This window comes from Rhynchophorus ferrugineus, unplaced genomic scaffold (assembly GCF_030347505.1).
Source record: "Rhynchophorus ferrugineus isolate W39M unplaced genomic scaffold, kcgeb_rfMv2 rfM1, whole genome shotgun sequence".
Lineage (NCBI taxonomy): Eukaryota > Metazoa > Arthropoda > Insecta > Coleoptera > Curculionidae > Rhynchophorus > Rhynchophorus ferrugineus.
Window position 1 is genome coordinate 5266793 of NW_027472580.1, and position 17711 is coordinate 5284503.

General features: G+C 30.9%; 1 protein-coding gene across 3 annotated transcripts in view; it reads left to right on the forward strand.

Moving 5' to 3' along the window:
• Positions 1-4234: 4234 nt before the first annotated feature.
• Positions 4235-17711, forward strand: part of LOC143194859 (uncharacterized) — a 55200-nt gene continuing 41723 nt past the window's right edge. The window contains exon 1 of one of the 3 annotated variants that reach the window (XM_076401613.1): positions 4235-4253. Coding sequence is in view for 1 of the 3 variants with exons in the window: in XM_076401622.1 (XP_076257737.1) it covers positions 10598-10628 (31 nt within the window). In the remaining 2 variants the exon portion in view is untranslated. Of the gene's footprint in view, positions 4254-10554; positions 10629-17711 lie in introns of those variants that run through there. The other 2 variants (XM_076401622.1, XM_076401601.1) reach the window with 2 other exon arrangements.

Here is a 17711-nt window from a genome sequence, read left to right on the forward strand (position 1 = left end):
TGCAATTATTTGTTGGTAATTAGCGATACGCTTTAGTAATTACACTTGGAACTTTTTTTAGGCAGTGTTGGGATTCTACTTGGTTTGATATTTTAATGCAACCCCATATTTGAACCCCAGGACCAAAATGCAGACAAAAAAGTTCGAAGACATTGAATTGCAGTATTTACTGGACGATAATCTAGCTCAAACTAAAAAAAAATTCAGATAGCATAGTCAACTATTTTCAGACGTTGAGGTTTAGAAGGTTGACGGGCTGTTAAAATGAATCCATTTTGAAACGGTATCATAATTTTACCAAATGTATAAAAATACGTTGTTATGGAATGTATTTTTATTCATATTTATTTATCAGTTTGCTGAGTAAATTATATGGTGAAGTAAAAATATTACCAAAATAACCTATTACCATAAATAGTGGAAACAATTTAATACGCATAGGAGTCCGTAATTCCTATTTTAGTTAAAACGTAACTGTTCCGGAAACAAACAGGCAAAATGGGTCTCATTGACATTGCTATGGCAAATAGCTTTGAAATATAATTTTGTTAAAATTATTAGTTTTTTATAATGTTCTGTTCTGTTTAGTCAATTTAGCAATCGAATATGTATAAGAACATGATTGAATATTATATTATTGCTCAATAGCGAAAGGTGTTGTAAATAATGAATTATCAAATATATTAATTAAAAATGTCATAATTAGCCAGATAGAACTGATACATATCAGTTTTAGGATCGAAAACATATCAAATTCATATTATTCTTTTACTCAAAACTCAAAGGTAATTAATATAATTAACTATAAGAACATAACTAACCTAATAAGTTGTGGTCGAATTTCAACCACTGAGGAATATAAAAAGACGATTCAACTATAAAAGTATATTTGTTTCCAATTCCGAGTTTGGAAAGGACTAATAGAAATCAGTGAATTTACAAATACTCTTGATAAAAAGTACTGTGGGTATTGTGGTACGAATAATTGGGTGTAAGGTGGAACATATGTAAAACCAGTACGCAAACAGCATGAACTGAAAATAGTAGCGTAAATTTAGTTTCACCATTTCGTCAACAACTTCAACAATTAAATGCAACCTAGTACATATAGAAGATTTTTTTTATTACTCTTCGTGAGTGCACAATCTGCCCTATTGGCAATAAGTATTTCTTATGTCTATTTTATATATACATGGCATGTAGAAAATCACTTCATTAAGCAATCTTCTGTATAAAATATTATATTAACTAATTAGTCTTATTCTAAAGCTTATTCTAAAGTCTACATATGTCCAGTAATCAGATCAGGTGGTGTTAAACGTTTTAGTCTACGCACTTCACTATCATGTCGCATATTTAGCTGATTAGCGAGTACATTGGGATGCACTGACACTCTTTCGAAGTACTTCACACAAACACATTGAATTACACTCATTATAGTTTCTAGAGGAATATCGAGTTGTATCACTTTATTTGAAATATAGTAGGGAGCATCAACAATGGCACGCAACACCTTATTTTGGAACCGTTGAATGATGGATATATTAGATTTAGCTAGCGGTACCCCATAGTTAGATTCCATATGTCCAAATGGGCTTGAGTATAGACTCATACAGCAATACCTTGTTATCTAATGATAATTTGGATTTGCGCCCGATTAGCCAATACATTTGATATAATTTTAATCCCAGTTATTTCCGTTTAGAGAGTATGTGATTCTTCCAGATCAGGCGTCGATCTAAGTGCATACCAAAATATTTAACATACTCTGCCTGGGGGAATTAACGATGATTGATATTCACTGGTGGACATGTTCTTCTACGCAGGGTAAACGTTATATGCGTGGATTTTGTTTCATTGGCTTTAATGCGCCATGTCTTCAACCATAATTGTGTTTGGTCCAGGTGGGTTTGTAGGTTTATTGATGCTGTGACTGGATCTTCATGGGATGCTAAGATTGCTGTATCGTCTTCATATGTTGCCAGAGTAGTTATTTTTGTGGTGGGCAGGTCAGCCGTATACAGAAGATACAGTACCGGACCCAGTACACTACCTTGCTTCATCGCCTTGATTTACAATAAAATGTCTGTCAGTGAGATACGATTTTAGTAACTGATAGTCCGGATGAGGGAGAAGTTTCTTTAGTTTAACCTGCAAGCCCGTATGCCATACTTTGTCAAAGGCCTGAGATATGTCCAGAAAACCAGCCGAAGAAGATGGAAAATAATATAGGCAACCATCATATAATACGCCCAACAACTATAAATCTATTAAAGTTTAAAACGAAAATAAAATAATTTAACATATGTATGTTATGAAATTTGAAAGGATTAAAAACTCAGAACTTCTAATTTACTTCAAAATACCGTGTTGTTTTGAGGGAAGAGGTAGGAATTTCTTGAAGGGCGTTGAAAATCGGCCCAAATCCATCACAACACAAACCAAATACCTATCTCCAGACGTCTCATCCCTGTTATACCCTTTATGGAACTGAACGGCTGATAAACTGAGCTACTGCAACACGCCTTAGGTACATCTTCAACTGCAAGCCTCTACCCAAATGCTTGCAGATATTATGAGTTCCCTGCAACTTCAGTAAGCCTTAGGTGGCCTTACACTCTAAACTGTGACTCATGTGTTAGACGTGATTTTTAAAGCTTGAGTGTTTGCTAATTTGAACCATAACCAGAGCCATAAACTAGGCTAAGGGTTTTTGAGCACATTCAATTCACCCTTTGTGACATTAGAGCTTCGGCTCTGATGGTTTTGCTCATACTCTACTTAACTGCACCGTCTATCGTCCTGTAACTGCAGAAGGATTATCAGTGCAACGTCAGTCTCTGTTCTCTTTTTTGATAATTATTCATGACATCGTATCTATTACGCAAGTTATGAAATATGACAGTTCAAAATACAATAAAACTATTAATTTGCCTTAAAATATTGTCTTATCTTAAGGAAACAAGATGAAATTTGAGATGAGACAAGCAGAAGAATGGACGGCGATATAAAACGACACTGAGGATGTTATCAATTACGAAATAAATTAATCCTCTATCTCTAGATGTCTCAATTGTTTAGTTAGATCATTTAGTATTGAAACAAACACATGGCATTCGAAAAAGTATTTCTAAAAATAAACGACTTTAACGCCATCTATAACGTAAAACCGTAATTGCTCTTGCACAATCTACGACGTTTGGCAAAAGTCCCGCTACTATTTTGAATGCCTCTAACTTTGTTCAAAGAAAAGGTAAGTAAGTTTGGTTTTCACAGGAAGTTATATGGGCTTTACATTTATTTTTTCGTTATGATTGAAAAATTATGTCGGCTAAATGGCAACTGCAATTCCCTATACAACTTTCCGCTATATTTAATTCATTTTTCATAACATCCTGTAACATCCTGAGACTGAATTTCTCCAATTTTGTGACGAATATTGTCTTTAAGATGTTAAATCGTTTGGGGCTTATTCACATAAATTTTGATTTTGAAAAATGCCATGAGAAAAAGTCAAGTGCTATCAAATCCGGAGATCTGGCTGGCTATGCTAAATCGCCACTTCACGAAATTAGTCTTCCTGAAAAGTGTTATTGAGTAATTGAACTGTTGAACGAGCTGTGTGTGCTTTGGGCCCCTCTTGCTGAAACGACATGTCTTCTAGTCTCTTGTCCATTGTCTTCCAGAATGAGGCTTGTCTGCTGTCGTACTGTGCTATCGAAATTTCGCATGTAAACGATTAATTGTGGTTTGGTAAGGCAATGTACTATTGAGATACATTTGACGCAATTTCCGCTGAGTGGACGTCTACACAATACAGTGGTTATAGCGAAACTAAGCTAAACATCACACAACCAAAATGGCGCGCAATCAAAATAGTAGCGAAAGTTTTGTCCTACTTATTATTATTTTTCGGTCACTGGCAATTAATGGAAAAATCGAAAATACTATGGAAATTGAAGACGCGATCTCTCATCGAACACCAAAAATATTAAATTATCTATTATCATTTTAGTTAAACGATAAACCACTTATGTGTTAGGAACGAACGAAAGCGAAATCACCAACATCTTAGCAATATGACACAGTAATTCGCACGTATATCATTTACATAATACATTAGCTATTTCAGAATTTAGTTTATTTTACTGGTTCATAATGGTTCAAGAAGTAGTTGTTTATTAGAAAGTGTCCATTCAAGACCTGTATAGACAATTTAATAATACGAACGTTTTTATTTGGTTATGTTATATGTAAGTAACATTTTAATTTTGTATTATAATTGTTTATTGTTTATCATTAAATGATATTAGTATTTTGAATTTTGGTAATAGTTTAGTTTAGTTTAGATCAAAACTATTGTTTTTTAAATATGAGTGTTGTAACAGGTCAATACAGAGTCTGCGGCCTACCATAGTAAAACACATTTTTTTTAGCAAATTTATTTTTTATGCAACACAATTTCCTTCAAGGGTGATTACTGATTATAGCTACCCTCCAACTATTTGGTACCATTTTTGTAGTACGATTTGTCCTTTGCTTCAAAATAGGCCTCAGTTTCGGCAATCAGCTCATCAGTCGACGAAAATTTCTTCCCAGCGAACATTCTTTTGAAATCTGGGAACAAGAAATAATCGTTGGTGGCCAGATCTGGAGAATACGGTATATGAGGAAGCAATTCGAACCCCATTTCATGGATTTTTGCTATCGTTTTCATTGACTTGTGACACAGTGCATTGTCTTGGTGAAGCAGTACTTCCTTTCTCTTTAAATGCGTCCAATAACGGTATGTAATAGTCGCTGTTGGTGGTACTTCCTTTTTTAAGGTAGTCAATGAAAATTATTCCATGCACATTCCAAAATACAGATGCCAGCCGTCTGTTGCGTTTTCCCACGCTTTGAAACGGGTTCATCGTGTGCAGTCCACTCGGATGACTATCGATTGGACTTCCGAGTGAAATGATGGAGTCACGTTTCATCCATTTTTACATATCTACGCAAACACTCGGGTTAATTATGCTTGATTATCTTCAAATACTGATCCGAATCATCAACTCGTCGTTGTTTTTGGTCAAATGTGAGCTCGCGCAGCACCCACTTTGAACAGAGCTTTCTCATGCCTATATACTCGTGAATGATATGATGCACACGTTCAGTTGATATCTTTAGAGTGTCTTCTATTTCATTCAATTTCAATTTACGGCCATTCAAAACCATTTTTGTAGATTTTTTAAATATTTTGGTCGGTAACAACCTCTTTTGGACGTCCACTACGTTCACCGGATTTGGTGCTCATTTCGCCACGTCTAAATTTAGCATACCAATGCTTGATGGTTGATTTTCCTGCCGCAGTGTCCGGAAACTCGGCATCAAGTCAAATTTTTGCTTGAACTGTATTTTTTGCCTTAAAAATCAATATTTTATCAACACGCGAAATTCTTTTTTATACATTTTTTTCACAATAACAATAGTTGGTTCACTCAAAATACTATAATTCACAAACTAATGATCCGACAGCTGTCAAATTTATACACGCATCTTTTGATGGTTAGGACTTTTCAATTGACCTGTAAATTGCCAAATGCTTGATTGATTGTAAGTGAGATTATTACCAAAAAGTAGAAACACAATGATTCTTGTAAATGATAGATTGTTAAGTAATAAAACAAAGTCTCTAGTCATTTAATGTCGATATTTTAGGACTAAACTTCCTATATGATTGTATGGTATTTTAACAATAAAAAAAATTATATCGCCCAGGTATTAATATATTAACGGTACCAAGTGGTATCAGATGAGTTTTATCCTTGAAAAACAATAGTTTTTGAGTGATTAGGTAAATTAACCAGAGGTCGTATATACTAGGAAGATGACGGATGCCAATACAGAACACTCACTACGACAAAATAGTAATGTTTTTAAAAGTAGTAAAAGACGAAGGGTCATAAACCATTCAATGTTAATTAAGTGGTATATAGATAACTATAAGGTGTGGGTCGCTATAAATCTTATCTATGTACTTAAATGCTACGGTTTATTTTCCAAGGTTATTACCGCTAGTTAAAAGCTAGTTACTCGAATATTGTTTATATACACTAAACATAATTAAATAATGTTTATTGCGTCTTGTAATATTGTAGTTCTGTTATAATCTCCTGTGCTTTATGATTTTTATATGTCACCGTTGTGATTACATCGTATCGTCATCACCATTGGTATCTTTTCTCATCAGCTTTCAACAATGTATTGTTAAACGTCCTCTAAAATATATAAAATACGTAAGGTGAAAAGTTATAGCAACAATGTTATGTATATAGGAATGAATATTAATGCAAAATTTCGCTGGATGGAATATGTAAAAAGTAAAAGGCAAGAATTGGAATTAAAATATAGGAAAATGTTTTGATTGACAGGAAGGAAATCACGATTATTGAATTTCAAGTAATAAAATGTATTTACAATATATTATTACAATTAATATCAATGCAATACAAGTTCCTCCAAAACAAAGTTCGAGAAATATTGTAGATGCATCGAGATACTACAGGACTGGATCACCCAGGAACTGAAGAGAAATACAAGGAGATATAAGGACAGGCTCCATTCGCATGTCAATATCGAAGTAATACAATTATTGGATAACACCATAACAGGAAACAGACTCAAAGTAAACAAATCATTTGATCTTGTGTAGTGTAGTATAGTTAGGTGAATTTAACAGGAAACAGTAGTATTAGTACATAAATATTATTACACTAAAGATTAGACAAGATAGAACCGATGGACCATATATATCTAGATATGAGTTTATGTAAAGACCAATAGTAGGGTAGTTGGCAATGACTAGTAACAATGTAATAAATAAATAAAAACCTTTATTATATGCATGTTGCAGCTCTCGTTTATACGTCTCTGTATTATCTGCGAGATTTATTAAAATTGTTAAAGTATAAACGGTAAAACATAAATATGCAGTTTTTTAGTAAATTTTTTGTTATGAGTCGTATTGGCATTGAGATTATTCAATATCTTTCTTTCTCTTTAGATTTATCTAGGTAAATATTTATAAACACAAGCATATTTGAAATTTAAATTAGGCTAATTCTGTGTAAAAGTAAACGGGGTATATATTTTGCAAATAATCATTCACTCGGTTTTTCGTCTTCGTCGTTAAGTACAGTGTACTTAATCTTTCAAGGAGGCAGGGAATGAGATAAAAAAATAGAATACCAAAGAGGTTATTTTTTCAAAGCTCCAGCACCAGGGATCCGTCTTTTAGTCAATATCGCTTTTCATATATAATTAGAAGTTATATTTCATTAAGTGTTTTGCCCGCAAGAAGCATCATACGAAAACATATGCCGACCAAAAAGAAAAGAAAGTGACAGTACAGAGGGGAGAAAAATCGAAGAGTTTAAATAAATAATAAAATCGAACAACGGAAAAGCATCGGGTCAAAATAGGAGAGTAACTGAAATGCGGAAAAAAAGGTCCAACAAATATATTGATTATGTAAAGAGGAACAAATCCCACAGGATTGTTAAATATCATTTATTATTTCAATGCATAAAAAACTATATAAAAGAGACTATAATGAAGTATGGCAAAAATATTCATTATAATAGTAATATACCAACTATATAGAGATTATTAAAGATAAATTTATTTTAAAATTAAAACTGGGAATACGAAGAATTTACCAGAAATAAAAACACATAATTTCATGTCAATTTTAAGATAAACACATATCAGAAGCATTACGAATCTTTGACGTCAGTTACTATTTCCTAACAATAATTTCCTCAATGCAACTGTTGAACTTTTTAGCGCGCTTCGATTTTATTTGTATTAGTTATCTCATTTTTCACTGTTAAAAAAATTGTTCTGTACAACCAACCAAAAGAAAAGATAAATGAAGAAGTTTAACTTGGATTTATCAAGGCAAATAACCCAAATTATGGCTGTATTCAGTGACCGCAACTGAAATAATAATTTTAAAAAGAATACTGGAACTTTTATATAGTTAAAGTGAGTGAGTGGTCCAGGCACACTAACCATGAAAAATAGTAGAATATTGAATATTAGCTTAACACTTGGCAAGAAAATGAATAATGTCAGGCAATAACTCTAAAGAGTAGCCAATAATAGCATAATCGCTACTTGGGAACTGTGAGAATATTATTATTGAAATAAACCGCTCTATCTTTACCATATGAAAAAATCATATCACAAACACAAATTTAGGACCCTGACCAAGGCGAATCGAATCCGCGACTATCGCAGCAGTAGGTGGACCGTCCTGTCGCCTTTACCTGCGCCACCAAACACACAGATGCATATGTATCTGACAGGATTATCAGTATATTCATTTTACATACCTGAACAAAATTAATAGAGATTCATATACTCAATATATAAAACAATATTAGCTAGTAGTACCGTATGGAAACACAGCCACTATATTGGCACCCTTGATATTAAACATAGATGGAAGAAACATGTTACAAAAAAAACATATTGGTTATTGGGTAGATATAACAAGTCAGAATCCAATATAGACTTGGTGTTCAATTTTGTGATTGTATCAGCCAAAGCAATAGAAATTCAATACAAAGATTACAAAACAAGGGAATGAAATTTTGATACACCATAATGCATTCATAATGACAATTTCCATAAAGACTTCAAGCTAGAAACTGTCGATAGAGTCAAGCATTAGTTATCTTATTTTTTCACGGTTAAAAAAATGTTTCTGCACAACCAGCTAAAATAAAAGATAATAAGGCCCAACCTCAAATGTTAGGAACAGAATTATTTACTCCACTACAAAAAAAAGTTTAAATTATATCCATTTAATAATGCAGCTCTGTATTCTATCAAATTACCTTAATTAAAAATAAGTATATTATGTAAGATTTTGGTAAATAAAATACACAAATTGTAATTTTGAAGTTAATTTTAATAATAGTCTAATAATATTTTAAGCATATGCATCTAACATACATACTTCACCAAGTACTTTTCTGGATCTATGTTTAGGCATTCTTTAACATATGATTTTCATCTAGGAATTCTTCAGTTTGATATCTGCTTAGTATCTTTTACTTTGCTTGACTTTAGTGATGGTATTTGGTTCATACATTATGGGTAGGTAATATTGGAAATGATTGAAATTTCTGTTTACCATAACACACATACCAGGCTATAAAATCGTTATAAAATCACATTATTAAATCAACAACTTGCCCTTAACATAGTGAAGTATAACCTATCGAACTATTTGATTTATAAGAAACCTCATATTGGGTATTGGCCTTTCGTAACCTAAGCATGATGAGATTTGATTCACACTTGTTGACAGCTTTAGTGTAATTGACATTTTTCTTTGTATTTTGATATGGCCATTAGTGAACAGTGAATATTCAGTGATTTCATTTAAAAGTTCTTGTCTACATGGCATTCGAATGTTGTAGAAACATATATTGGCTTCATGCACACTAGTACCACTAAACCATTCGCATTATATTGAAAATAATTTTTATATTATTTCGTACCGGAAAACAGAACCAAATTATTACAGACATATGTTTTTTACCTGGATATTACTTTAATTACACTTTAAACATAATTAAAGGTACTTAAATTGATAAAAACCTACATTAGAATGATATTATTACGGTGAATTAATGACCGATGTTCAAACTGTAGTGGCTGGTTCCCGCCGCCTTGCAGTATTTTTCTGCCGTAGAACAAAAATATAGACTTGTTTGAGGTTTTTAGAGATGTATAATTATGTTAGGGGTCCTGCCGAAACTGATAGACGATGGATTGACTAATTACAGTTGGAATATACTATTAACAGAATTGGTCATGGAAGAGTCAGACGTAATACATATTCAAATTGAGAGTGCATAAAAGAATAAGTACATACATTTAAGTATCTGCGTATAGAAATCAAAAATAATGGAAAATGTTGAGATGGAAATAATCTATGAATTTATTCATCGCAATATATTAAAAAATTCATTAACAAATAGGAAATATCAAGCCAAAAAAATATCGATATATCTATGTATCGAAATTTTTTTAAAAGATATTGATATCTTCGACCGATATATCGATACATTTCTTCCTGCCGATATTTTTTGATATATTTTTTTAATTAAAATAAAATAGAAATATTTCTTAAACAAATAAAATACATTAAAAAATTGTATTTATTAAAATTTTAAATGTTTAGTGTGTTTTGGCACTTAATTTTAAAAGCTTATTAAAAATATCGCAGTTGTTATATATCGATATATTTTTTTAAAATATCGAAAACCATATATCGATATTTTTTAAAATATTGATATATTGATATATCGATATTTTTCTCGCCGGCCAACACCTCTAGTACACAGTAATTTACATTTTCATTATATATCAATTTAAATTCTATTAAGGCAAAAAAAATACCGAGACCGTCGTCACAATATTAAAAGAAATTCAACAATTCCTTATCTAATCTGAAAATCTATTATTAGATTGGGCATTTAATACTAGAATATGTTTAGTAGATTTTATATATTTTGTGATACGGTGTTGTTAACATTAAATGGATTGCTTTAAGCGAAGAAAGAAAAATGGTATGAATTTATTTTAGGAAAATTATGAGGTTGCTTGCAAGCTATCTATTAACGTAATTGTTGTGACAATCAAAAAACGTCATCTACTACTTATGAGAGAATAATGTTGTTTTTAAAAGTATTAGAACGCCGAGTCATATAAAACATCCTATGTTTACATAACCTACAAATAAGAAATGTGCTATTAGTTCTAATTTGTTGAATTGTTCGTATATTAAGTGGACTATAGACGACTACCTATAAGGTGTGGTATCTTATCTATATATTTGAATGCTATCGTTTATTATCCAAGGTTATTACCGCTACGTAAAAGCGAGCTACTCGATTTTTGTTTCTATATACTATACATTATCATTTTTATTATGCTTTCCAATACTCTAGTTCTGTTATGACCACTTGTGTTTCATGACTAGAGTAGATTTTTATATGTCACTGTTATGATTAGGTCGTATCTTCATTACCATCAGGGGTGTGCAACTCCAATGGTAAGTATTGGGTAAAGTTTTGCTTAGTTCAATCATTGGCGGCGCTGACAACGTGAATTTGATTGGTTAGTTTAAAATAGTTATGTAGAAACCTGTAAGGAAAATACTTTGCTTTGATTGGTCTGCCATTTCGCCTGATTATTTTGTGACGTCACATTTATTGGCTAATAGTTATCTAACTTATCTTGATATATTGAAGGTATACTTTAAATCCTTCTCTGTTGATATTGAATTAACTCATAATAGGATATTTGGATAGTTGAAACACTAAAAATGTATGTGTTTTTTTAAAGATATTTAGATTTTAGAGTATTTAATTTGTGGAACTACTTAATATAGAATGCAGACAAATATTGCATGTTGTCTCTTTTTCAGAAGTTTTGTTAAATAGCCTGAAATAAGACAAAAATACAATATTAGACTCTTGTTTTTCTCAGAGCAAAGTTTTCTGGAACTGAAAATATTGTCTCAACTGGTGATTTAACAACCTCAAGTGGTACTAGATCTTCCGTTAAAAAAGAATATAAGTTATCTAACATGTTCATCTTCTTTACAATTTTCTCCGGGAGAATGATGTGAAAAAAGTGGTGGTGTGCCCTTTTAAATATTTCTCAAACATACTAGGTGAAGAATGCTGTTTCTACCTCCATGGCCTCTAATAGATCCAACAAAATTCTTTAAACAATCTTGGTTCAGATTTGTTAAACAAATGTAGTTATTTGTAAATTTAGACAAAATAGATTTCTTTAAGGTAATAAATCCACTAAAAGTAACAATTAAATTTTTAATTGATGGCACCGTAACAAATATTTTCTTAATAAGGTAATCAAATTTAAATATACAATAGCTCTACTATAAAATTATTGAACACTAATTGTTCTAAAAAGTTAAAGTATTGCAAATATTTTAGGGATATTTTACAATTAAAAGTAGTTTTTATTACTACTAATTATCCAGTTATCTTAATTATTACCTTCTTGTAAGACTTCTTTATGTAGAGACATCACACTGACAGCATACGAACAACTTGATAAATTAATTGAATTTTATTACTACTCACATCTTCATAAGTAGGTTTTGATTTTCTGTAAACAAACAATATATAAACAGACATGTAGTAGATAGATACTTTTATATGTACCTGATAAAAACAATGTTGGATATGCATTTACCCTAATACCTGTTCGTGAAGGAATTGTAATTCTAGACTTTTCACTAAAATGTCCGTGACAGACACCATGACGTTGATATATTGCATTGTGGTTTATTCAGGTAACTTACTACTATTTACTTGATCAACCCATTTTTGGAAAGGATCATTCTTTGAGAAACGATGTCTAATTCCCGTAGTAGATTTTTACCCCGGTAAATTATATCTTTTACTACACTGACGCAAAACAAAATAGAAAATATGCACAACGTAAAACGAAAATTTCTTGATCTAAACAAAAACCAAAACCTACAAACAACAAACTTAAAAATGGACGCTCATAGAAAATGCTTACTTCACATAATTTGATCGACCAATCATGTTAGTGGCGGCACCAGGTATTTAAACTAGCCAATCACAATTTGCGATAGCAGCGCTACCGTTGATTGAACTAAACAAAACATTTCCCCAAGGTCGCCTATACCGTGAAATTTCTATTTTTTCTATGATTACCAATGACATATTTGATGGTGTAAAACATCCTCGATTATACGAAAAATATAGGAAAAGTTCCCGGTTGGACAGCGGGAGAGCGAACTGAAGTAGCACTGGAACTGTGCTGAATTGATATAATTTCATAATAATAATAATAATAACAATCGATAATGTAAACAATCGTTCGATAATGTAAACACACAAACATAAATCTTATAAACGGTTTCTACAACAAATGGGAAATTATGTCCCAATTAGCGGCGAGTGTAGAGAGTCTAGATTGATCAATGGAAAACTAAAAGAGACATACAAATATAGATAAAGGAAAATATATAAACTGGGACTGTTGAATGTATATGGTGGGAAATTATCAGCATAATTACAACTAATATTTACAACCATTCAAATATAGAAATATTGATGAAAATAATTCAAGAGGTAATTTATTTTATAATGTTACCAGAAAAAAAAACAATCCAGAAAATATTTAAAAACGTTTCTAGCTTGTACTGATGTTAATGGTTCAGACAAAATAAAGCCAATGATAATCGGAAAAACAAATATTCCGTGCTTATTTAAAAACTGTAATATACCTACTGATTGGGATCGGGCAAAAACTGCTTAGGTGACAAGCAACATATTCCTGAAAAGGTTTCACAAGCCCTTTGTTTCTCTCAGGTATAACAGTGGCGTTGTAATCGCAAATATTCTATTTATAATTTAAAGATTATCAAATAGAACTGAAACCAAGTGATTCGTTGTTGTTGTTAGATAATGGCCTAATCATTTCCAACAACAACTGAGTACCAAAGATGAATAATTTTTTGTCGTATCTGCCATCAATGACAGTTTATTAGTCCAACTAATAGACTTCTACATTTACTAGTTTCTACTGTCATCTGTCAAGGATTACTGAAAACATATCTGAGAGTTTGGAACAGGCGACATTACGAGAAGCGATTTTAAATTTTCATATGGTCTGGAATATTCTTAGTTAAAAAAACTATTTAAAAATATTGGAACAATCTGTTTTGTACCGATATAAAGAAGAGAATATTGGAAAACAATGGTAAAGGCCATTAAAGACAGACTAAAATTGCAGATTATTTTCCTTTTATTTCAATAATAACGATGACTGTTGAAGTATTTATGTCTCAATATAAAATAGCATAAATTTTTTCTTCAATATTTTTTGTTGATTGATGCTGCTCAAGCTTTCAATAAAGTTTGGCATAAACAATTTTTTAAAATGTTAGAGTCTGGTGAGGTACTAACCAGTACTTTTTAATGCCAATTTTAACTTGAAAATAAAAGCAGGTGTGTCGCAGGAATGTGTATAGCGACCACTCCTTTAACTTCTGTACACTGGGGATTTGCCTACATTCAAAGAAAATATTGTTGCTATATATGCAGATGACACTGCAATCCTAGCGAATGGAGATAAAACACTGAATCAGTCGGAAAGTTATAAACAACTATATCCGAAGCACAAGACAAAAAATCACAGCATATTGATTTAACCACCAAAAGAATCAATCACAAAACAGTATAAATAAATTAGCTAGTAGTACAGTATGGAATAATAGCATAGAAGCAAGCATGGTTATTGCGTAGATATAATAAGTCATGAAACAAATATGGACTTGCTGTTCAACTTTGAGATTGTATAAGCCAAAGCAATAGAAATTCAATACAAAGATAACAAAACAAGGTACTGCGAGGAATTTTTAGTGCACCATGATACATTCATAACTACAATCTGCATAAGGACTTGAAGCTAGAAACTGTTGATAAGGTCAAGCTTTAGCCCCAAAGACATGAACAGAAGCTTCAACAGCACATCAGTATTCAGGTTCCCCAGCTTCTTAACAATAATGACTTTGTTAGAGGACTAAAGAGAGTAATTATATTTGATATAGTTTAGTAAATCTATCAGTCAAACTCATTGCACATTAAAAAACCGAGACATGGATATGGTACTATATAAAAAATACATTATTATTTTTAAAATCATAGCAAATTAGAATAAAAACGAAGAGCTTATTGGTGTTAATTTGCTAGATAATTTAATAGTAATAAAAAAAATTTAAATGATATTTACAATTTCCTCGGGACAATAATAGGATGAAGTGCCTTGTCCCAACAAATATACTGAAAATTTCAATTCATTTCCGTGAATTTACTAATCTAGTTATATTCTATTTAACAATTTAAAAATATCTATAGTAGCTAGTATTTTTGTTTAATGTTATCTCTAAATTATGTTTAATTTTCTTAAAATTATCTCTTAAAATATACTGACATCTGGTGGAACTTCATTGTGAAAAATTATATAACATTTTAGGAAAGCAGATACTTTCTCGACACTGTCATGAGAAACACGGGACTTCCTTGAAATGTCAATGAGGGTATACTATAGAAAAATATCGATATATTTTTTTATGTTATTAAAACCAAATTGAAATGTTATCAATCAGTTTTATTTAAGGTCGTCTACGTTCAACTAGACTCTTACATATTACATTTTGTTCCCCTCTCTATAGTCCAGCTCATGGTATAGTATTTCCAATAAAAGCGCCAATGGACGTAATCAAAACTATCCAACATATTGTCATATTCAGTTTATAAAGCGTAAAATCCATTTTAAATTAACTAACTAGCTTTACTCCATTTAAAAACAGACAAAACATGTAATTAAATCGGTTTATCGAATTCATTTTGTGTTGCTACTAGTCAATACCGTTGTCATCTGTCAATATAAATACAATAAAAGAACCCTAACCTACAAACTATTGTCAATTTATTGAACAACCTAATTATATTCTATTTAACAATTTAAAAATATCTATAGTAGCTAGTATTTTTGTTTAATGTTATCTCTAAATTATGTTTAATTTTCTTAAAATTATCTCTTAAAATATACTGACATCTGGTGGTACTTCATTGGGAAAAATTATATAACATTTTAGGAAAGCAGATATTTTCTCGACACTGTCATGAGAAACGCAGGACTTTCTTGAAATGTCAATGAGGGTATACTATAGAAAAATATCGATATATTTTTTTATGTTATTAAAACCAAATTGAAATGTTATCAATCAGTTTTATTTAAGGTCGTCTACGTTCAACTAGACTCTTACATATTACATTTTGTTCCCCTCTCTATAGTCCAGCTCATAGTATAGTATTTCCAATAAAAGCGCCAATGGACGTAATCAAAACTATCCAACATATTGCCATATTCAGTTTATAAAACGCAAAATCCATTTTAAATTTACTAACTAGCTTTACTCCATTTAAAAACAGACAAAACATGTAATTAAATCGGTTTATAGAATTCATTTTGTGTTGGTACTAGTCAATACCGTTGTCATCTGTCAATATAAATACAATAAAAGAACCCTAACCTACAAACTATTGTCAATTTATTGAACAACTTAATTATATTCTATTTAACAATTTAAAAATATCTATAGTAGCTAGTATTTTTGTTTAATGTTATCTCTAAATTATGTTTAATTTTCTTAAAATTATCTCTTAAAATATACTGACATCTGGTGGAACTTCATTGTGAAAAATTATATAACATTTTAGGAAAGCAGATATTTTCTCGACAGTCATGAGAAACACGGGACTTCCTTGAAATGTCAATGAGGCTATACTATAGAAAAATATCGATTTATTTTTTTATGTTATTAAAACCAAATTGAAATGTTATCAATCAGTTTTATTTAAGGTCGTCTACGTTCAACTAGACTCTTACATATTACATTTTGTTCCCCTCTCTATAGTCCAGCTCATAGTATAGTATTTCCAATAAAAGCGCCAATGGACGTAATCAAAACTATCCAACATATTGCCATATTCAGTTTATAAAACGCAAAATCCATTTAAATTTACTAACTAGCTTTACTCCATTTAAAAACAGACAAAACATGTAATTAAATCGGTTTTTAGAATTCATTTTGTGTTGGTACTAGTCAATACCGTTGTCATCTGTCAATATAAATACAATAAAAGAACCCTAACCTACAAACTATTGTCAATTTATTGAACAACCTAATTATATTCTATTTAACAATTTAAAAACATCTATAGTAGCTAGTATATTTGTTTAATGTTATCTCTAAATTATGTTTAATTTTCTTAAAATTATCTCTTAAAATATACTGACATCTGGTGGAACTTCATTGTGAAAAATTATATAACATTTTAGGAAAGCAGATATTTTCTCGACACTGTCATGAGAAACACGAGACTTCCTTGAAATGTCAATGAGGGTATACTATAAAAAAATATCGATATATTTTTTTATGTTATAAAAACCAAATTGAAATGTTATCAGTTTTATTTAAGGTCGTCTACGTTCAACTAGACTCTCACATATTACATTTTGTTCCCCTCTCTATAGTCCAGCTCATAGTATAGTATTTCCAATAAAAGCGCCAATGGACGTAATCAAAACTATCCAACATATTGCCATATTCAGTTTATAAAACGTAAAATCCATTTAAATTTACTAACTAGCTTTACTCCATTTAAAAACAGACAAAACATGTAATTAAATCGGTTTATAGAATTCATTTTGTGTTGGTACTAGTCAATACCATTGTCATCTGTCAATATAAATACAATAAAAGAATCCTAACCTACAAACTATTGTCAATTTATTGAACAACCTAATTATATTCTATTTAACAATTTAAAAATATCTATAGTAGCTAGTATTTTTGTTTAATGTTATCTCTAAATTATGTTTAATTTTCTTAAAATTATCTCTTAAAATATATTGACATCTGGTGGAACTTCATTGGGAAAAATTATATAACATTTTAGGAAAGCAGATATTTTCTCGACACTGTCATGAGAAACACGGGACTTCCTTGAAATGTCAATGAGGGTATACTATAGAAAAATATCGATATATTTTTTTATGTTATAAAAACCAAATTG